This window comes from Hippocampus zosterae, chromosome 9 (genome assembly GCF_025434085.1).
Source record: "Hippocampus zosterae strain Florida chromosome 9, ASM2543408v3, whole genome shotgun sequence".
Taxonomy (NCBI): Eukaryota; Metazoa; Chordata; class Actinopteri; order Syngnathiformes; family Syngnathidae; genus Hippocampus; species Hippocampus zosterae.
Genome location: NC_067459.1, coordinates 13,768,641 through 13,791,886, shown reverse-complemented (window position 1 = coordinate 13,791,886; position 23,246 = coordinate 13,768,641). Strand labels below are relative to the sequence as shown.

Here is a 23,246-nt window from a genome sequence, read left to right as displayed (position 1 = left end):
TTTATGACTCAAACCAACAAGAATTTGTATGTTCGATGATAGCTTCAACTCTAGTCATTAAACTTCATAATGACGGAAGGCACAACACAATCTACGGATAGCAAAGTTGTAACAGAATTTTCCAAATTCATGAGACAAGACCATCATTCCTCCCACATCAGGAGCCGTGATGGCTCTTCTCAGGTTTCAAGAGAAATGTGCATCTTATGAACGTAATCTAAAAAAACATTGGAACATAATCGGAACATCCTGGCAATTAGCAGCATAACAGAAGCATTTATAAAACAAATAAGATAACTGAAACCCACAGACATTAACATTCACAAATCATCCAGATCAAGGCCTTCACTTTACACTTAAACATTCTAACTCCTCCCAGAAAGTTAACAACGTCCCACACACGTCCACTGTTTACGACTTACAAACAACCATCTAAGCATCTCGTGACCTTCCGGCCCTTTTCAACCTAAACACACGGTGACCTCCTCATTCGTAGCATCACTGTGTCAAACCTCACCTGCCCGTGCCTTTCTTTATTCTCAACATACTCAACTTCCATCATCACCTTACGTCTCACCATCAATATTTTCACTTGCCTGTCACCCACTATAAGTATCCAAAACTCTCTGTGTCACCACACCCATACTCAACCATTTTATTTCTTTACCTGATTTACACATACTTCATGTAGCGCCGGTTGAAATTATGAAGCTGAAGTGGTGTTAGGAATTATAATAAAAACAGTTTCAATTACAAGTACCGGTAATTATAATAGATGCCATACAAACCTTCTACACTGCAAAAGCCAGAAAACAAAACAAACAAGACTCCATGAGTCGCGCCAAGAGTCACGCATATCTACACACCCACACGCAAAGACTAATCCAACACATATTCGCAGACACAACCCTACAGACAAACCAAAATATTCACCTTACTACCGCTCACAACCAAGTTAAGCACATCCAAACTTTTAATTTTGTCATCCGCGAGAAGACTTCACTGCATCCAAATATCGATACAGTATACACCATCAGTTTACTGTCAAACAAGCCGCCATCCAAACTTGTTGCTCCTCAGCTCCATTTAGATGATATGATTTTCGCAGATCCTCCATTTTCTGGACAAATTGTACCACGTCAATTTTATGTGATGTAATGCCGTCTACGGCTTTTTTTACATCTTCTTGTGTCCATGTTCTATAAACAAGAATGACAGGCGACTCACCTTTTATGTCTGGATCTGCAACTTCAATCATGGGAAAAGCGTCTCGTACCTCACTCCCGGATGAGTCAACCTTCGTCGCAGCAGGGGAAAAAACACTACTCCAATTTTTTGAAAATTCCACTCCCAAATCTCCTTTTCCCCTGGTGGCCATCGGATGGCCCCCTCTGTAAGAGGGTGGAGAGGATGGTGGAAAAGGAGGAGATGTCGGAAGAGTCGGATATAACGGTGGTGTATTTTTCTATCCACGTATCTAAATGTTTAATAAATCCAACAAACGCTATTCAAATATATGTGAAAAATATAAATGGATTCAAAACCACGAGTTATACGTCACAATTAATTGTAACATTTTTAATAGCCTATAACCAAAGAAACCTTGAAGGTGCTTCGGATTTACAGTAAAACGTCCACTACGATCTAAACAACCAGCAGAGGTCAGTGCTAACTTTCAAAATAAATTTGCTTTGGCTTTTCTGTGACGCCTGTTTTCCATTTCGTTCCAGTTTCCGAATATAAGTGGTTTAAAAAAATAAAGATTATCCTCCTGACTAACAGTAGTTCAAAGTTGTCCTCTGTAGAGGACATTTGTGAACCTGAATATCTCCCACTCAGTGCATCCAATCACATTAACTCCTTTTGCTACTCTAAAGAGGACATTTAGTGCTTTCCAATTATACCAAATCTGTAGGGGTTAGAAAAAGTAGGAGTAAGAATTTCAAAATAAATGTGATTGGACAACATTTTTTCCCTGGTAGTCAGGAGGTTAAATGTATATTTATTCATAAACATTTGAAAAATAATCGGATATGTATTTATTTGTGGATTAATGTTATTCAAAATTAATTCTTCAAAAAATATTAAATAAATGAATACATTAAAAGATGCTTCAATACATGCTACTATCCATTAATTCATTTTACACGTGGTCAGAATTGCCATTAATCCAATAAAATAATTATCCATCCATTTTCAAATCCGTTTATCCCCACAAGGGCACGTTGGAGCCTATTTTAGCTGTCTCCAGGCACACCCTGATCTGGTTCCCAGCCAATCACAGGGCACACATAGAAAAACGTCGATTCTCACTCACAATGACACCGAGGGACAATTGCGGGCGTTTCATGAGCCCGCCATGCATGTTTTTGGAATGTGGGAAGAAACCGGAGTACCCGGAGAAAACCCACGCAGGCACGGGTAGGACATGCAAATTCCACACAGGGAGGCCGGAGCCGGAATGGAACCCGGCACCTCTGCACTCTGGTGTGGACATGCTAACTAGTCGACCACTGTGTCACCCATAAATAATTGTCTCCATGCATATTTAATATTAGTTTAAATTTTTATTGCATAGAAATAACAATAAGATGTGACTTCATTTACTGTTTTATTCATGAATTAATTAAATGTCAACTGAAATCAAAATGATCAATCATTGTTTTGGATGAGTGTATTCATCTGTTTATTTCAATACAGACACTGAGATAACTACGTACTAAGTGAAATATGGACAACAATATGGCAATTTGGACAAGTTGCTAGAGAAATACTAATTTATGGAGAGATTGATTGGATTTCTTGAGCTCTTCATGTGTTTGAGACCATTTCAATTTGAAAGTGTTTCCAAACTTTTGACTGGTACTGTATGTTTCCCGAAATATACCAGAACCCCTGAGTTATACCTCTCTCCAAAAGTATTGATACAATGAGGTCAAAAAAACTATGGTTTTGTTTTTGCTTCAGATCCAAAACGTTTCATATCAAAATATCAATATGCACTGGAAAAAAATGGTGTGTTGAATTTACTTCATTGTATTTAATCAAGTAGTGGCACACGATAGAATTATCTGGATGTTTTTTTTTACATTAATGTATAGTCTACTTTAAAAAGATATTTGGATCAGTATTAGAATCAGTATAATATTAGTATAGTATTTTTTTGAATGCAGGAACGCCACTTGCACTGGACTGCACTTCTTAGCTTCAAAATCTTTGTTGTTGGGTTAGCATAGTGGCACTTTTGAACGAATTGAATAATGTATTATCCAAAATGAAATGGACTAAGAGCACATATTTTGCATGTCGGTCAACATATAAACTAGCATTTTTGTCATACAGTAGCACTGATGAAAAAATGTGTCCCCCTCCTGCATTTAACTTGCCCATCCCTGTGCTAGAAAGTGCATTCATGATCACATTCTATGTAAGAAACAATAATCATTCTTCTGAATAAATGGGTCCTGTTAACTCTTTGTACCATCTATGTCAGAACAATCTTTCCTTCACTTTGAAATGGGCATACAGTAATCCTCACTTCACAATTCACAAATTGACTTTTTTTTTTTTTGATGGTGTACACTCACTTGACTTGTTTACTGGCATTGTGGGATCGGTTCTCACTCAGTGACGGTGTGGATATGGGTGTGAATAGTCATTTGTGTCTGTCAATATGTGCCCTGTGACTGATTGGCAACCGGTTCAGGGTGGAGTCTGACTTCCGCCTAAATTCAGCTGGAATACACCCCGCGACCCTGTTCAGGATAGGATGGATGGATTTTCTTCCTGTGAAACCTGTCCCCAGATATTTGTTGAAAAACTCACCAATTCAAGTTGTTTTTTGTTGTTGTGCACTTAAAACAAACAAACAAACAAACAAACACTAAAATGCCCCAAGTTGCCACCAAAGCCCTGTTTCAATAGGAATTGCTGTTCAAAGTACATGGAAGTGATGCAGTCTACATATTTTTAGTTTAATCATGCCACATGCTTGAGGCACCCCTGCTAGTTTGCTTCGGGGACCTGCCACTGATTGATTTGAGCGACATCCCTGTTGTTGCCAAATCGTGTGATCTGTTTACAGAATGTTCACAGATGACTGAGGCCACTGTGCTGTGTGAACTTCAAATGAGCAGACATTTTTCTGAAGCCTTCTCCGGGCCTGTGCTTCAAGACGATCCTGTCTCGAGGATCCACAGACAATTCATTTGACTTGATGCTGTTTGTGAGATCAACTGTGGGACATTTTATAAACCACTCTCTACTCATCCAAATCCATGTCCAGTCAATTTACTTTTAACATGTGAAAACGTTGCAAGGGTAATCAATAAACCTGAGCTCAAACTGCACAACATGTGATTTCTTCGTTTTTTAAAATTTGTAATACATTTGCAAAACCTAAAAAAAAATCAGCATTCACTGAGTTAATGTGTCACTGTGTATTTCTCCGGATACGACTAGAGGGCGCCTTCACATGGCATTATACATAAATGTATGCGGTGACATGCTTTATTTACATGGTGAAAAACTTATGAGTAAGCAAATCTTTGTTCACGGTGTGGGGCACGACCATCACCCTGCCTCATTCTTAGAAATGCCATCCCGTGCCGCCACACGTGTTGCACATGCCAAACACAGTAAGTAGCCGTACCTCAGAACTGCAGCAGCCACAAAAAGTGATCCAGCTGTGTTATGGTACATTATCCAATTTTCCAATAATGTATGCTTGATATTACTGTATTTGTAGAAAAGATAGATAATGTGACGCACCGAAAAATTGGTGTCTGGAATTGATTTAATTTCGTTTCATTTTCAAGTGGTTGCACGAAACGGAATATATTTTATATTTATACTCCTACTTTAATTTCATAAATTCATTTGAATACTGATGCCATTATTTTCTGAAACTGTTTGACTAATTAGATTCTGACCATTACCCCCCCCCCCCCCCCCCCCCCCACACACACACACACACACATCCTGCAATATGCAAGTCTGGACCTGGGTATCCCCTGGTGAATGCACAGCATTCGGCGTGAGCATCTGCCAACCATCGCCAGTTTCTATCTCCATTTTACTTCATCATCTGGTCGCAACTTCATCACATTAGGAAGAGGCGGTGGCAGCAGTGCTTCACAAGTGAATCAGAGTTCGTGTGACTCCATGAGGTGTTGCGTGACAAGGTGACAAGGAGGCGCATTTTGGGACAACCGCGGTCGGAATACATCGTGGAATGTTTCTACATCGCCTGGTAAGAGCCAAACCTTCTATTTCGCTCCACGCCAAATTGCTTACTTGTAAGGTTCCTCAAGTATGTTTTAGTGACCTAAAGTCGAAGTGTGGGCGCGTTTTTGCCGTGCGTAAAAGTTGGTACGTGCAGTTCAATTGCTCGAACCCTTGTTTATCATTTCTTCTTAAATGAAGAAATGAGTCTGCGAACAGGACATGAGATGCGCGTTCATTTGAATCCTTCCGCTGATGGCTAATGATATCAGGGAGACACAATGGCCATTACGTACAATTATATCGGGGATAATAGAATTAGCAGGTGATTTGATTTTATAGTTTTTTTGGGGGGGGATGCCAAAAAATATCACTAACAGCGGAATCGAGAACGATTACATTTAATCCTCTAAATTGTTTTTCTTGTAGAACTGGTCCACATTTTAGTGGGTCCAGTGATAAGCCTAAAGATGATTTGATTTTAACGAACCTCGACCCCCCTGTCAATAACAGACAGGATGCTACCTTCATTAAACAGCCTTTTATCAAGCAATTACATGTTTACAAGAACAACAGCAGCCTCGGAGAGAAGACATAATTTATTTGAAACCGAAAGACTCAATGGATGACTCACGTCTCCAAGTGCCCCCCAAATAAATTCACCTGCTAATGCCTGTATTCACATGTTTTTTTTCTACCATTGAGGCACTTAACAGTTTCTTTCCCATGTTGTTATTATCATCTTCCTGTTGACAGTGTCATCACTACCAGTAACTAAGCAGGATGGTTTAAGGTTGCATATAATGCAATTCTAAAAATGTGCATTCAGCCCCTTGTGACCACATGTGTAATTATCAGACCAGAGTGCCCAAAAATAAAATTAGCCACATGTCTATTCAGGTGTTCAAATGTCATGGTTGAGTATTAATTTATTTCGGTATGACTATACAGCTCCACTGAAGGAGAAAGGTAGAACTGCTGTGAAAAAATAATTATTTACTTGACCATATAACACAATGGGTGGCCCGGCTGTCCAGTGGTTAACGCGCCGACCTCACAGTGCAGAGGTCGTGGGTTCGATCCCGGCTCCAGCCTTCCTGTGTGGAGATTGCATGTTCTCCCCGGTGCGTGGGTTTTCTCTGGGTACTCCGGTTTCCTCCCACATTCCAAAAACATGCATGGCAGTTCAATGGAATATTCTAAAATTTAAAGTCTAAATTGTCCCTAGGTGTGAGTGTGCGTGCAGATGGTTATTTGTCTATGTGAAAAAATAAATGCATTGATAATAATAAATAAAAATGAGAAGGGGCAAAAAAACGATTACAAACCATGTTATACTGTCATCTTCTACAGTACATGTATGGCCTAGAAGTGCCTTTCAAGTTAAAGTGACTGGAGTTATGATTTTGCTACTTTAGTGAGAAAATTTAACTGTGTGTTGTGACGTATTTACAGATTTGGGAACTCCATTGTAGTAACCGCTGTATCGCGTGTGATATATCATCAATATAAATGGATTCACATCATCACTGTCTGACATCACAATTGTCATTTTAATAGGTCACCTCATTTGCATCGATATCACTGTGTATTGTATGTACACAGTTTACTAATTAATGCGCATCACTCTCTAGTGATAGGAGTGTTGGAAAAATATTGTATCACAAGGTATTCTCTGATTCCCAATCTGAGCTTCATTAAACTTGGTATCAGCCAACAACTTCATTGTTCTGAAAACATTCTTCACAGAAACAAAAACATGACATTAAGAAATCAAGCACGCCGTAATTGGGTTGCTGCATTGGGGCAGCTTATATTGAACATTTTCAACTCAATACTGTTTGTAATTATGTATTATTCCCTGTACTGTCGAGTGATTGTCCTTTTTTTCTTGTCATTTCTGGCATGTGCATGAGGCACTATACGGTGTAAAGCTTCTTAATTAATATAATTTACACAAGAGTCCCGAACCAAATAAACTCGAAACAAAAAACAACAAACTTAGCTGAAAGTAACACAATTGCCATCAAATGTTGCGGAGATTCATGCTGAAATTACACCCAGCTCTTGTAAACTGGAATCGCAGGGTGTAAAAAAATGTCGAGACGAAGCAATGCGCAAGTCGCTTGATTGATGTGCGCACGCAGGATAGGATCTCATTCACATGTTAATGAATGGTGTCAATTGCTGCCATGGAAAGAAAATTGATGGTTCTTTCAGTGGTGATGCAGCATTAGGAACGTATCCAGTTGATGAACAGGCCCGTCCATCATCTGAGCCAAATTGCTGAGACCCCCCGGAAAATATTCGGAACTGCTCTCATTTTTCAACTCTGAAAACTCTTACATGTACAATAAGAAATTTGTTAAAATGTCATATTTTCGCAAGCAGCGGCTCGATGATCCAGTGGTTAGTGCATCGACCTCACAGTGCAGAGGTCGTGGGTTCAAGTGGAGTTTGCATGTTCTCTCCGTGCCTGTGTGGGTTTTCTCCGGGTACCCCGTTTTCCTTCCATATTCCAAAAACACACATGGCAGGCTTATTGAACACTCTAAATCAGGCATGTCCAAAGTCCGGCCCGCGGGCCAAATCCGGCCCGCGGTCGAATTTCGTCCGGCCCTCGGCCCCTGTCATAAAATCAGTGCCGTCTGGCCCGCAGGTTGGGCGCAATGGAACACGTGTTGCATTGACTGAGGTCTCGTAGACTGGGGAGTGATGTTTCATAGAGTACTGCTTCCCTCTAGTGGCTAAATGAGTAATAGCATTCACTAAATGAGTAATAGCATTTAGACACTAGAGGGCATCACTCACGAGTTAACAAGACATCACTCCGTGTTTATATTGACTGATATGTCATATTTCAAATGATCCTTGCAGTTGTGGATATGTGTATTGCTTGTTCATTTCCCTGTTGTTCGAGTCAAAGGTTTTGTGACTATTGAAAAGTCATAGTGATACATTTTATGTTTCAAATCAATCAATTTGCACTCAGGAGACTTCTGTTTAAGAAAAAGTCAAGTGAATAAGCAGTTGCAGTTGATATACCTGTTTCAAATGAACCAAAAGAAATTCTTAAGATTGTTGAAATTAAAATAAAAATGGAAATGTGAAACAGACTGGCTTACTAAAATTTGTTGAACAATATTGTTCAATGTAAAGAATGTCAGCCAAGGTCGGCCCCCCGACATTTTACCACATAAAATCTGGCCCCCTTGGCAAAAAGTTTGGACACCCCTGCTCTAAATTGTCCGCGAGTGTGAGTGCGGATGGTAGTTCGTCTCTGTGTGCCCTGTGATCGGCTGGCAATCAGTTCAGGGTGTCCCTTGCCGACTGCCCGGGGACAGCTTGGATAGGCTCCTGCACTCCCGCGGCCCATGTGAGGATGAAGCGGATCGGAAAATGGATGGATGGATGGATGCAAGCAGTCACCAGGGGAATTTAGAATGCTATTTCTGAATTAAATAAAACAACATTTGTGGTCAATTGCAATTTATGTCAAATGAAACTGGGGTTTAAAACAAATTAAATGTATATTAAGTATTATTTTGGAGAAAGACCGAGGCACATAAGGAAACGAGATAGAAACTCTCCTTGGAACAGAAATTAGGGGACATTCACTCAACATTGTGGAGAGACCACTCCAATGTCAGTCTACTAGAAAACTAATTGCCGGTAAATAGGCAGTGTCTTCATAAAGCAGGACCATATTTGATATTGCACAGGGAATTTCTTTTTTTTAAAACTCTTATGCGCTTCCGTAGGTGCTAATGTTTTGGTTAGCAACATAGTTCACATGGGCTGACCAGTTTTATATATGCGTGTGAATGACAACGTTTATAAATGAATGTTAACAGTTACGACTGTTGTTTTCCTGATGAGAAAATGGCAGGCATCCATTCGAAGGAGGCTTTTTAGTGGAACAATGCAGCCGGTGACTTATTGTTGTGGTCATGATAAGGTCAAATGACACACTGCAGTTTACAGAGCAAGCGATGCTTCGAAAAGTAATGTACAGTCCATACACCTGCCGCCATGGCAACGGGCATAAATCTATTTTAATCTTCTCCCCAATACAACAGACAGTGAGGACAAGAGCCTGTCCACTGACAACGTCAGGCGTCTTGCTGTTTTATGCAAATATACAAAGGCCATGAATTTGCATGTGCTGTGGAATTTTATAAATGCAAATGGTTTCAAGCAGAGATAAACAGGCAATTAGGTCTCAGCTTCTCAAATCACAGTTTGTGTGATGACTGGATTTGCCACCATCTCATGTGCGTGAGTCTCTATGTGTGATTGGGTGTTTCACTGTCCAGCCAGCTGGACAGTGAAAGACAAAGCCACTTAAAATGTTACGGGAAATGTCAAGCTACATTAACATTTCTGACAGACAGACTGAAGTTGTGTGTTTAAGCCCGATTGATTAGAAAGCACTCAGACATGGGTTCTTCAAGGCAATTAAATGCGCTTTTCAGACCTTTTCTTACTCAACTAAAAAAAAATAAACAAAAAAAGTCTCAGATGTTTGACACTACTCATTAAGGCCGCACTTCTTAGCATGAAATATCATCGCAATCTTAAATATTTTTGAAGAGAAGAAAACACTTGAGCCCATGAAACCTTTTCCTCTCCAGCGGCCGAGTGTGAAAACACCCCTGAAGTGTTACATTTGACACATTTGGTGCATAGAAGCAAAAAAGCATCCAAATGATGGGATCGACTCATCATATTTACATCAAGCGATGCAGTTCAGCATTGTCGTCAAACCATGATTTGGTCATTATTCAGTGTCAAGTGCGTTTGGCAGGATGTACAATGCAATTCGCGTGACATCTTAGCAGTGCAACCACTGATACTAAAGAACGACAGATCCGTGCATGCAATGGCCCATGGGGATGGGTGTGAGCGTCATGGTTGCCATCGCTGGTTTAGTATCACTTCCAACTCAATGCCCTCAAACTCTCGGGATGTTGTGATCTTTCACCCAAAGTCAACTGGAATAGGATCATTATGCTGGAAAGCATCCACTTCAAAGGGGTAAAATTACTGCCAGCCAACTAATATGTATTCTCTTTTATGTCTTTCAGGTGTAAACAGAACAATCAATGGACTATTGATTGAAACCACAAAAATTATCCATTTTTCTAGACGCCACTGTTTTTGTTGTACCATTCCAAGCTATTTGTCCACGCGTTTGGGCCCACTAGTTTGTTTACCACCATGGGAGTAGATCGATAGGCATTCATCTTGAAGGATGGAATCTGCTGCGTCGCTCTCCACGGCCCATCTTCACCTCAACACAAACAGCTATGATGACAGCGACAGTTGCAACAGCTGCGGCGGCCAACCGGATGATCCCCATGCCCTGACAGTCAATCACACGTTCCCAGTCCATGGCGGACTGCACAGCGCCTTGCTGGGTGTCTCTCTGGGCTTCCTCTCCCTCCTCACTATTATCATGAACCTGCTCGTTCTTTACGCCGTGAAAACAGAGAAGAGCTTGCACACGGTCGGTAATCTCTACGTCGTCAGTCTCTCAGTGGCCGATTTGATCGTCGGTGCCTCTGTGATGCCGCTCAGTCTGGTGTATCTGCTACAGGACGAATGGAAGTTGGGCAGGGCGGTTTGCCAGTTTTGGTTAATTATGGATTACGTGGCAAGTACAGCATCCATTTTTAGTCTGTTTATCCTCTGTCTGGATCGGTATCGCTCTGTTCGACAGCCGCTGAAGTACTTGAAGTATCGAACAAGAGGTAAAGCAAGCGTAATGATAACCGGAGCCTGGCTGCTGTCGCTGTTGTGGATTTTCCCTATTTTAGGATGGAGATCCTTCAGCCATGTAGAACTTAAACCGGAAGAGGAGAACAAGTGCGACACAGATTTTCGCTTTGTCACATGGTTTAAAGTTCTTACCGCTGTCTTCAATTTTTATGTACCCTCTATTTTGATGCTTTGGTTTTATACACACATCTACTTGGCAGTGAGGCAACATCTGCGAGACAGAGAGAGGATCATTCATCCAACAGATTCATTTGGGGAAAAGGACAATGAGCAAAATGCAGAGTCCTCAAACGACTCCAAATCAGTCCAAAAGGAATGCGAGGCTCCGGTGAAACTTATAAAAAGGCAGCTTGACCAGAAACTTCTAGATGAAACTTATTCTCTTGAGGAATTTGATAAAAATAAAAGTTCCCTTTCTCGATCACACCGAAAGATTGGTGCGGAGTGTCCTAACCCAGGTTTGCTTGCCGTGACAACAAAGGAAGGCAGAGTGACTTCAAAACCAGGAAGGGACTCCTTAGCTCCTGAGGAGAAAAGGCTGGATGCTGCAGTTTCACTCGGTTCAGCTTGCTTGCCACCAGAAAATGTCACTTTAGAACGGAATCGGGAATCATCTTTAAACGAATGTCACGTCACAGTGCCAAACTCGGTAAATGGTGTTTGTGATATCAGCCAGGTGCAGAGGTACACGTCGGTGCTTTGCAACAAGAACAACTCCGGACGTTCTCTACCCTGGTCCAAAGCGGCCGATGACACAGAGTTGGAGCCGGACAATGAGGTGACTCTGCGGCAGACATGGCGAAGGTTCCTCGAACATTCCCGTGAGAGACTTCACAGCCTGAGGATCCACAAGGAGCACAAGGCAGCCAGGCAATTGGGCTTCATCATTGCAGCTTTCTTGCTGTGTTGGATCCCGTACTTTATAGCCTTCATGGTCATGGCGTTCTGTCGAGACTGCGTGCACCATGACCTGCACATGTTCACCATATGGCTTGGTTACATGAACTCCACCCTCAACCCTTTTATCTACCCACTGTGCAATAGGAATTTTAAAAGAGTCTTCAAAAATATTCTCCACAAAAATTTGTGAAAGTGTTGCAGTGATTCCAACACCCAGCCAGTGACTCATTCACTGCGATGGAGCTGCGCTTAGGTGGTCAATGGGAGTCCAGAAATGCAACTCACACTTGACAAGTGAACTCCCTGCAACAGTCAGATCTGAATGAGGCCATTTAAATGCAGAAATTAGTTCAAGTGTACAGGTATTCACGAATTTGATTTTTAATTGTTTTCATATTTCGTCCACATGAAACTGGCATTTTGGAAGCCAGAATACAGTCCTTTTTTTTAAAGCCAGGTCTGAGAGCGAATACAGTAAATTAGTTTCATGACTATGGAGTAAATGTCTGCGATTGGCTGGCAACCAGTTCAAGGTGTGCCCCGCCTACCGCCAGTCGACGCTGGGATAGGCTGCAGCACACCCGCAACCCTCGTGAGGGTAAGTGGTTCAGTAACTGGACGGATGGATCTGGTAAGGAAATATGCGGTCCAATATGGCACTGACTTTTCCTGGGTACCACTTTCTTCCGCTCTGCTGAGGAGTTGAGGAAAAGAAAACACAGTCTGAAATTGAATGTCAGATCTCAGAGATTGTCAGAATGTCAGAGATTATATCTCTTTGTGTTTTACTGCTGCTCACAGTTTTCAACTAAACTTTGAGAGGGAAGTCAAAGCATGTCTGCTGCTGCACACGATCCAGCTGTCTGCACGTGCATGCGTTGTGGTGCCAAAGTGATCCTCTGCATGCAAGTCCACAATCCATTTGCGATCGTACGATCTCAAGGTCTACGGTACATTGTACGGTCTATGTACATGGGCCTCCTTTTCTCGTTTGAGGCTGCATGGCATCAGTTCAGTGCCAGCTTCTTTGTCTAGGCAATGTGTATTCAAATGTACTGTACATATTTTATGTGTTATTTCAGGGTTGTTTGTGTTTTGTTTAAGACAGACACATTTTTATGCTAATGATAAAGTGAGCAGAAACCTGAATTTCTTGGATATGGTTCATTTTCTGTGGAGGGAAATTCTTTTTTTTATAATGAATGCATAAATAAAACAAAGAAAAAAAAACTCAAACAAAACCTTATTATTCATACAAAAACGATCCTGTAGTATCTAACGGTATGTTTGAGATACATTGGGTGAGTTCTTACGTGAAAACAAATAAACACAATATAAGCATGCGTATGCAGCACAGTACATTGATTTATTTTATTCTCATATTCCCTCTCGTTTTGAAAGCTGAAGTTAATTTGTGCGGATTCAATATTTGAATAGCAGGAGGCGCCGCCAAGCTCTTTTAGATCACGTTCTCGCGTTCTGCATTAGAAAGGACTGTCTGATCCTGCTGAAAATCAGCATGGGTGGTAGAACAGATTTAAAGGGGGTGTAAAGAAGCCAATGGGATATTTGGCCATTCAAACCATTCCATGATGCAGAATTGTTTTTTAACTGTTTTAGTTGGGAACCTACGGAACCCCTAAGGGGACATGGAAGGAAAAAAAATAAAATTTAGCGAGATCTCGCAAAGTAATGCGAGATCTCGCAAAGTATTCCAAAGCATTGCGAGATCTCGCAAAGTATTACAAAGTATTGCGAGATCTCGCAATCATTAATTATTTATTTTTAATGCTCGTTGACGTGCTTCCGAGATCTCGCAAAGTTTTATTTTTTTCCTTCCATGTCCGTTAGGTGCTCTGTAGGAACCCCGTGCCTTTTTTTTTCCGGGTTATTTTTTTATTTTATTTTTAGGTTTAATAACTTAACTCAGTTCTGAACTGAAGACAAAATGGCCCTTAAAGTGATCCAATACTACAGAGCCCCCAAGGGGACATGGAAGGAAAAAGAATACAATTTTGCTAGATCTCGCAAATTAATGCGAGATCTCGCAAAGTATTCCAAAGTATTGCGAGATCTCGCAAAGTACATTGCGAGATCTCGCAAAGTATTCCAAAGTATTGATGGTTTTTCAATGAAAATAATGGAGGCCTTTAACGTGACCATTTTCAGTCCCAATATCAGCTCGAATGATTCGAGGACAACCCCCAAATGGTGCACAACTTCGACATAGTAACCTCCAATCAACTTCAGGTCACTACTTGTTATGTAGGCATTGAGCCACATTATTTTCCTTGAAAAACCACCAATAGCCCCATTGATACAAATTCCAAATGGTTTCAGTTTGTCATAGGAGTCCATGTGCCATATGCAATTTGGCCCTTTGGAGAAGTAGTTTTGTCGTCTCAGACGTCTTGCTTGCCTTAATGACACTCCTCTCGGATCCAACTCTTTCAGGACCAGACGAACGTCCTCTTTCCTGACAAGAAGTCCATATTCTCTGCACTTACTGTACATCTACCTGTAACCGTGTAGTTGTCCGGAATGCTGCTTTTCCGACGAAATAGTCCTCTTTGGTTCAGCACTCGTTTCAAATGTCTTTCGCTTATTTGGAAACTGTACTTAACATCAAGAACAGATTTAATGTCTTTGTATTTCAAGCCAATTTCAAAGTAAAATTCTATTAAACTGACGAACGATTGAACACGCTCCATAATTGTTGTTTTCGGTTACACGTACGATGACCCGGAAGCACGTCAACGAGCATTAAAAATAAATAAATAAAGATTGCGAGATCTCGCAATACTTTGGAATACTTTGTGAGATCTCGCAAAGTTTTATTTTTTTTCCTTCCATGTCCCCTTAGGGAAGGGGTCCCCAAACTACGGCCCGCGGACACATTTGACCCGGCCCCCTAACCCACTGTTGTCCTCGGGTCAAAATGACCGGTCACTGTGTTAAAAACGCCCCAAATGATATTTTTTTAACTTGAAATTTTATGACTTTTCCTAGATTGTCCCCAACTGCAGAAAAAATTGAAATGTTTTTATTCACATTTCCATGGAAGCTGTACAAAAAAATGTGACCTTGATTTCAACCCTATTTGCGTCATGGGTCATTTTGCCCCGAAGACCACCTTTGTACTTTTTTTTGTTGTTTGAAGCCTTAATTGTTTTATCTGTGGTCATGAAAATGGAGGATTAAACTGAGAACAAATACTGTCTGACAGGAAACAAAACAAAGAAAAAAGTAAATAGAAAAACAAACTCATCCTTTGTTCTGGGTCTTCGGGGCAAAATGACCCATGACGCAAATAGGGTTGAAATCAAGGTCACAAAGTTATTTACTCACCATAGAATGTTTCAGTGTTTTAGTTGTGTCTCAGGTCCATTAGTAGCACACGTGAACAAGACGGTAGCAGACATAAACAAGACAAGATAGGTGGCGTTCTGGTAGATGGCAGAACTTTTTTTTTTTTTGGATTTCAAGGGGCTATAAAGAGAAAGAGTTGTTTAGTTATTATTTATTTCCTGTTTTTTTCTGTGAAGAACTCAGAGAGGGTTATTTAGTTATTATTTATTTCATTAATAGTGTTAATATTTGTTTCCTGACTTTTTTTCTGTAAAGAACCTGGAAAGGGTTATTTGGTTATGTGTGGCTTTCTGGGAAACCAATTTTTTTATGCTCCCCTACGATCGTTAATGTTACAAACTGACACCGGCCCTCCATCAGAGAAGGGAAAAGTTATGTGGCCATCACAGGAAAAAGTTTGGGGACCCCTGCCTTAAGGGCTCCGTAAAATACCAACATGAAAATAAATAAGTATTGATTATTATTATCATTGTTGATCTTTGAATTGTTGTGACAGAAAATGTCACAGCCATGGTATTAAGACACATTCTTTAAAATTTAGTGAAGTGAAATATTTGATGTCTCTTTTTCAGTTCTCTTTTTTACGCTTTCATTTAGCGCTGTAATTTTTTAACTGTCCCTAAAGAACCTTTTGTCTTGCGGCTATTTCCAAACTTCCTGGATCGTTTTCATTTAAAACAGCTCCTTCCGCACCGTTGGACACTAACACGTTACTTCACAACGATGTTTCATTTGAAGACTTGATTCGACGGTAGTATTAAACGTGACTAAAAACCTTTACTGATGATTAATTGTTCGGCTTGCTTTACACTGCATTTGAGTGAACCAGCAGTTCCACGCGATTTAACCTGTTTGCAAATTAACGATGAAAAAAAACGGCACCTACAGCTTTTTGTCAGTATTCTCGTTCTTTGTGGTTTGTGCATTCGTGTTTATGTTTTTCTTTTTTGTGTTTTACTCAATGATGTACGCACCATAAACTCAGCAACCATTTAATTTAAAGTCGCTTGCGATCAAAAATTACCCACGATGCACCACTTTGTGACGCCTTGTGCAATCACATGACCAAATGAATACGGAAGTAAGCATCTCCAAGGTAAGTGAATCAAGTCTGGGTGTGGATTTTGATCGCGTTGTTTGACTGCTTTTGACACGCGAACATTTGAAGAATGTGGGGACGTTTTGCTTTCCTAACCTTGCTGCATTCGTTGATAAACGCTGCATTTGACTTTTATTTAGGGAACTTTGGCAAAATGAGGTTAAAAAAAATCCTCACAAATCTTTGATTGAGTTTGCCATCGAGCAGTAAAATTCCATATTTAAAACACATAAAGGACACTGATGCGAAGGAAGTCTCTTACTAAGTACTGGATACCAGTCGCCTCTGTTTATCATTACATTACAATTTCTTTTCATATTAGAACAGTACAGTGGGTAGTGATTAACAAAACTGCATCACAGACTGTGTTCAAGTTTTGGCTCTGTACCTCCTGTGTCGGCTTTGTTGTTGTACATGTGCTGGTGTGTGCAACCAAAGGTTTATTTGAGGACTCTAAATTGTCCGTAAGTGTGATTGTGAGTGCTAAATATGCCCTGTGATTGACTGGTAACCAGTCTACAGTAGGGATGCCCAACTGGTGGCCACACTCCGATTGGCCCCTTAATTTTCCAAGATTATCGCAGTATATTTTTTTATTTTTTTGTTTAGCTTTACAACCTGAGAAATTCTTCCTCCAAAAAAACAAAACAGAGCACTGATAGGTTAAGATAGTGGATCTTTTGTACATTCATTAAACAATGCATTCAATATATTTCATATATCGAAAACTAAATATATTATGAGCACATACAAAGTATTTTGCACATGCACACATAGTGTGTAAATATTTGAAATAGCATTTTTGTCATACATCTGGTTTAGAAGTGTGTGTGGTCCAATGTGAGACCCTATAGCACCGATGGAAAAACTGTTGCCGTCTCCATTTAAAATGCCCACCCTGAGATTGTCCTCCTGCAGCAATATTACCGATCACACGCTTTTGCAATGTCCTGCAGCAGAAATAGAAATACTATTGAAACATTTCAGTAAATCCTGATAAAGGTGAACAAAACTCGACAACAACTTTCAGTCAGTCACCCAATCACTACTTTTAATCTTTTTCCAATGTCACTATATCTATCTATAATGAATAGGGTAATGCTAATGTGCCATCTGTTTTTATGTAGCCATCCCGTGTCTTGATGGCGGCGTCCAACTCTGCAGACCTCAAGCTGCAGTTTGCGCCCTTCAGCAGCGCGCTGGAGGCAGGCTTCTGGCATCAGCTCACGCAGAGGAAACTCAATGACTACAGGCTGGATGAGAGCCCCAAATGCATCAAAGGGTACTACTACAATGGTGAGATTCAAAATATCAGAGTTTATTTTTCACTGTGAAAATCAAAATGAAATATTTAATCAGGGTCAGCCAACTTCATGAGCAATTTAAAGAGACTCAAAAAACAGTCCACCCCATCATAAAGGAGCCCCAATATGAGGCACACTGACCCAAAATTAGAGGGGAGTGCGAGAGCAGTGGCTTCCCTAATGGTGGATCACCCCGTAAAAACAGTAATCTTATAAAAGAGAATGAAAGGTGTGCTGAAGTTTTTGGTACTTGTTTTTATTTATTTATTTTTTTAATGACAACATTCATTAGGAGACCTAAGAGGTAATTTTGATTGTGGACGAAAAGAATAATGTCTAAAAATAACCACTTGTCATTTCCATTTCATATAGGTGATCCGGTTGGTTTGCCCACCCGTTTGACCTTAGAGTTCAGCGCATTTGATGTGTAAGTCGGAGGACTTGTCTTTGATGCCAGTAGAGCTAGATGGCAAGATTCGAACAGATGAAGAGAGTCAAGTCAACAGCTTTGGTCCAAATTGTAAATGAACATTCTCTAGACTGCGACTGACAATGAAGTGGGCTTTGCAGCACAAGGCAATGTCAGAACCTCTTTGACCAAAAAGGGTAATTGAAATCCAGTTTGCCATCAGTAATTTTGAAACTTGCAGCCGCACTCGGCATCACACTGACGTTGAACCTTTGGGCGGCTCCATCAAAAACAGTGTCTGTCAACTGTCAAATGAATCCATGAAAAAAAAGTCAAGCTCGTCCAGCCCATTCAGCTGTTTGGATGACATTCTACATAATCAATTAGACTTTGACATCAGAACAGCACTCAAAAGGTTTACATATTCAACCAAATTTTTCACAGGTCTGTATTAAATGTAAAAGGCATATCAGAAAACCATAATGCAGAGTCACCACTCTTTATATTTCTGAACATCAGAGATGGGTCCACCCCGGCGCATTGTTGCGAGGCTGTTGGAAAACTGTACAACACCAACACGCTGGATGCCTTCAAGAGTACTGACAAGAAGGCCTTGCTGGACAGAGAGTCGAAGGAGGTGAAATATTAAAATACTGCATAGCACATGTAGAGAATTTAAAGTGGCACGTACTGTAGTTGCATTGTGGAAAACCTTAACACCTATTGTTTTGTAGCTTTGGGATGCCATCCGGACCGGCGATGCGCTCACAGACCCGAGCATCCTCTGCAGGTTTATTCTGCTGACTTTCGCAGTAGGTGTCAGCGGCGTTTTGTAACATTTCACACGCATATTTGGGTTAGTTGACAAATTTGTTCTCAACTTCCCCCAGGATTTGAAGAAGTACCATTTCTACTACTGGTTCTGTTTCCCTGCTCTCTGCTTCCCAGAGGGGCTTAAGATTGTAAAGGAGCCTTCTGTCCTGGAGACTGTTTTCACAGCAAAACAGGCCGGTATTATTAATCACCGTGGTCAAATTTCTCTGTGTGTAAAAGGTGCCTAAATTCTACAATCACCCAGAATTATTAGTGTGCTGCGGTAAGTTTCATTTCTGATTCTGTGCTTATGATCACACTGTTCCACTTTGCCATTGTGAGCACCCTTCTGTGGTGACATCACAATAACAGAGCATATAGCAAAACATGTTGGAATTATCAACATGTGCAACAACAAGTGCACTATTTCTATTTGGTAGAGACTCAACGTTTAAAAGAGAGAAAAAAATCCCAACCTATTGACTTTTCACCATTTGAAAGCCAAGGCTGACTCCTAATAATCTTAAAGTGTCTGTAAAGTTAAAATAAATACCTTGCAAATTTGACACACTATGAAAAAGAGTTGTTGGCAAACCTGCCAAGTTTGAATGAAATATATGGAATCAGGCTTCAGAATAGTGAAAAAGCGAGACGTTCTCTCAGATCTCTGACCTTGTGGGCGTGTCTGTCGAATGCATTGAAAACATATCCTCCATTGAAAACATATGCATTTTTTTCGGTTATAGGCATACGTAGGAGTCACGGTAAAAATGGGCCTTGCAATAAAAAAAAAAAAAAAATCTCACAAAAACTGATGTAAGAAGGTGCTGAGGTATTTCTATAGTGGGGAAGGGCTGACTCATGCCCGAAGCCCAAGTGTTTCACTGAGCTTGGGTTTAGGCCCCTGGCCAATAAATCCGGGTAACTGAAATGGGGAAAAAGAATTTAGGACTGCATCACCACAAGTCATTGCTACAAAGTTTTCAGTCTGTGCACATGTTTTCAGCAAATATCTTAAAATATATTTAACAGATCTGAATTCACTCTACAGTTTCTTTGATGTGTCATCATATCACGGTCTGTAATATTTTATTGTTCAAAGATACAGTAGATACAAATGGGTAGTAGAGTCCAGGCTTTTAATAAAAGAAATCTGAAAGAAATCACTAATTTCTCAGGGCCTCTCCCGGATAGAGCAATGTATCCCATTTCATTTATACTTTGTTAAATGATGGATCTTAAGAGGATTTAATAATTTATTCATGAGTGCCCTTTTCAAGCTGGATACCTATATAGTATAGAGCAGTAGGGGTGTTCATTAGATCTCGCCACCGTATGTGGAAAAAAATGTTCTCATTTAATTATGGCCTCTAATTGTCTGTGCTTCAGATCTTGGCTTTGCAGGAGGCCTACGATGGCTTATGTATCAAAGCTGAGACCACTGCAGTTCCCTATTTCCTAATGAAGTACACAGATGACGCCGTTCAGTTGGCCCCTTTAGCAGAGTGGAGGGCATTCTTTCCTGGCTCGCAAAAGGTTGGTGTAACATTTTGTTTCTTTTTGAAGCAGCATTATGTCTTAATTTTGCCCATAATAATAGCTTCACAATCAAGATGATGGCACACTGTCTTATAATTTGTAGACTCGTATTTTCATTTGTACTGCCGTTAAAGGGAAGTGTGGAGAGTCTCTGTCGCTGAATTATGTACAGACAATGAATGATGTGATCATCACACGCAACACCCTCTCCGTTTTTTTTCGCCCATTTCCTCTCTTTGTACTGTTTGGGAAATGATGCAAATAAAATGTTGACATTCTTAACTGTCATGCAAATGTAAAAATAAATGATGGTCTGTTAACATTGCCGCATGAAACCCAAAAAGGTTTAAGTGACAAATGATGAACATGTAGGCAAAAGTGACCGGTTGTACAATACAATATATTTTTATTTATTTAACACTTTCACAGCAAGTTGTATTCAGTTTGCTGTGAAAGTGCTATATAATATTAATAATAGCTTTGCTTTTGGCTGAATGCTTTATTCAGCCGAAAGTAATGCTCCATCGTATGTTGACGTCATAGTTATCAAGTACTTTAGGGGGAGCTCTCGACCAAACCATCATCCTGACAGGGGAAATGATGCACGAGCATGTTAAAAGGATGTTTTCTTCTAGGTTGCCGTCGGGGTGTATGACCCGTGTACTCTGTCTCAACATCCAGGATGGCCTCTGAGGAATCTACTGGTTCTCTTGGCTAGCCAGCGGTAAGCACTCACTCCTCTCGGCGCGTGTGTGTAATGACTTAATTCATTCCTGGCTTAGGTTTTAGCATTCTTCACTGTCATACAAGTGTGACGAGGTGTTCACCACTGGATAATAAGAAGGCAATTATTCTAAAATACAGCAGAGCCATTCATTTTTTGACGACGGCTAACAGAGAGGTAATGGAAAGCAAACAGAAAGGCATTTGGTCCCATTTTGGTATGCATCAAGGGTACCCATATGTAGAGTTAATCCTGTATATCACAAGTTTGAAACTCAAGGCCTGGGGACCAGATCTGGCCCACCACATCATTTTATATGGTCCGTGAAAGCAAATCAAAGATGTCAACTTTCATGATGCTTGCTAAAATCTCTACCAACATTTCAAATTCTCATTTGTAATAAATAAGAGTGCTACTGTAAGCATTTTCTTGTTACCAAACTCCTCATTACAGTAACTTAAACAATGGGTGAATAAACTGTTATTCTTGACTTCTTTATATGATTTCAGTCATAACGGCCCTCCAAGGGAAACTGTAATTAGTCTGGCTCGCGACAAAAATGAGTTTGACACCCCTGCTTTATATGTTCACTGAATTGAAGTCTCACAACATTTACTGAAGTCATACTCTATTATAGGATGTGATTTAGGAATTATCATAGTGGGCCAGCAGCACATTCTTGACACCTGATAAATTGCCCCAAAACCAAGTGCAAACCTTCCAAGTACGTATTATGTTGTGATCCCTGATTTGCAGGCACTTTTTAGCCCAAACAAATGTCATCTAATTTGTCCTATCTCCCCCAACCACAATGTTAATACTGCACATAGAATAATTGTAACTCTTGATTCTGCTAATAGGAGAAACATCACATTTGTTGCTAAGGTGTTTTCACTCAAATTTGTGTGTTGTCATGTGAATACGGCCAGTTACAACCCTATTCGGGAAAGCATTACTATGAGAACTTTCTTTGATAATACCTTGTTGAAAAATAGTGTACAAGAAAAACGTTCACACTTGCTTAAGATCATATTGTATAAACATTAATTTTGTATCTATTTTGTGTGTCAGGGTTGCAAAGTTGGACACAGTAGAGGTGCTGTGTTTCAGGGACAGAACCCTGCAGGGAATCCGCTCCATTCAGCACAGTGTCATTTTTCACGTCCAACTACCCGAAGTCCCATTTGACTCTGGTAATTGTTTTACAGGGGTGGGGGTTGTCTTTAAACTGTCTGATGTACTTTCCCTTGTCAGGGACTTTTTTTTTAATTACAATTTGTATCTTTCTGCATTTATGGTTGTCTTCATGCTTGTCTCAACTGATATGAAACCCTCTGCCCTGCTTGATTTTCCGCTTCTCCCTTCACATCTGTTGAATAAGGGATGAACTGCTGATGAAATGAAAATAGCTTGAGGGGAACAGTGACACACTGGGATCTGTGAAGATTTTTGATGTGTTCAGATGAGGGGATTTAGTTTACCACAACTGCCTCTCTCTGCAATAGCGAAAGGGGGAAGTCATTTCTTTCTAGTAATATGTTCTACGCAGCCCCACGAGTCACAATTGTCTTGTAAAGTATGTACCACCATAACCAGTGACAAAGTCTCTTTATGAAATGAAATACTTATCAGCATTTGCCATACTGCATCCCTTTTCTTTGTCACATATCTAAGTATAGTAAGTCTTTTTTATTTCACTTTTGTTGATGTCCACAGCATGTCCTAAGAGTGTTGGTTGGGAGAAGAATGCCAAGGGAGCAATGGGACCCCGAATGGTCAACCTCAGTGAATGTATGGACCCTAAAAGGTAGTGTATGTGTCGGGGGGGAACACACCCACTAGAATAGAATCGCAGAGCACAGGATTCTACCAAGGCTAAACAGTTATAATGGGACAACCTTAATTGGTCACTGCACAATGTGGTCCCAATTCCAGTGGACCACCACAGTGAAAAGTGAACTTCCCTTTATGCTCTAATGATGGTCATCCAACCAAAGTAGTAAGTAGCTAAATTACAATAGATCATTTTTGTGTTTCAACATAAATACCATATATTTCTTTTAAAAGAACGAATTTATGGAACTA

At 40.4% G+C, this 23,246-nt stretch overlaps 2 protein-coding genes across 6 annotated transcripts in view; both read left to right on the top strand.

The window, feature by feature from the left end:
• Positions 1-4,964: 4,964 nt before the first annotated feature.
• Positions 4,965-12,642, top strand: hrh1 (histamine receptor H1). Its single transcript, XM_052076499.1, has 2 exons — positions 4,965-5,251; positions 10,311-12,642. Exon 2 carries the CDS (start codon positions 10,478-10,480, stop codon positions 12,092-12,094), a length of 1,617 nt encoding a protein of 538 aa, XP_051932459.1. The 5' UTR covers positions 4,965-5,251; positions 10,311-10,477; the 3' UTR covers positions 12,095-12,642.
• Positions 12,643-15,893: 3,251 nt separating this feature from the next.
• The window catches only part of atg7 (ATG7 autophagy related 7 homolog (S. cerevisiae)), a 45,559-nt gene continuing 38,206 nt past the window's right edge, over positions 15,894-23,246 (top strand). The window contains exons 1-11 of one of the 5 annotated variants that reach the window (XM_052076488.1): positions 15,894-16,024; positions 16,259-16,369; positions 17,500-17,668; positions 18,049-18,103; positions 18,605-18,722; positions 18,820-18,897; positions 18,976-19,092; positions 20,288-20,434; positions 21,073-21,161; positions 22,233-22,354; positions 22,878-22,968. In XM_052076488.1, coding sequence (XP_051932448.1) covers positions 16,343-16,369; positions 17,500-17,668; positions 18,049-18,103; positions 18,605-18,722; positions 18,820-18,897; positions 18,976-19,092; positions 20,288-20,434; positions 21,073-21,161; positions 22,233-22,354; positions 22,878-22,968 — 1,013 coding nt within the window. In that variant the 5' untranslated portion in view covers positions 15,894-16,024; positions 16,259-16,342. The other 4 variants (XM_052076490.1, XM_052076487.1, XM_052076489.1 and 1 more) reach the window with 4 other exon arrangements.

What these genes read in the sequence shown, in the direction of transcription:
- hrh1 (XM_052076499.1), top strand. Translation starts at nt 10,478, where the DNA reads ATGGAATCTGCTGCGTCGCTCTCCACGGCCCATCTTCACCTCAACACA.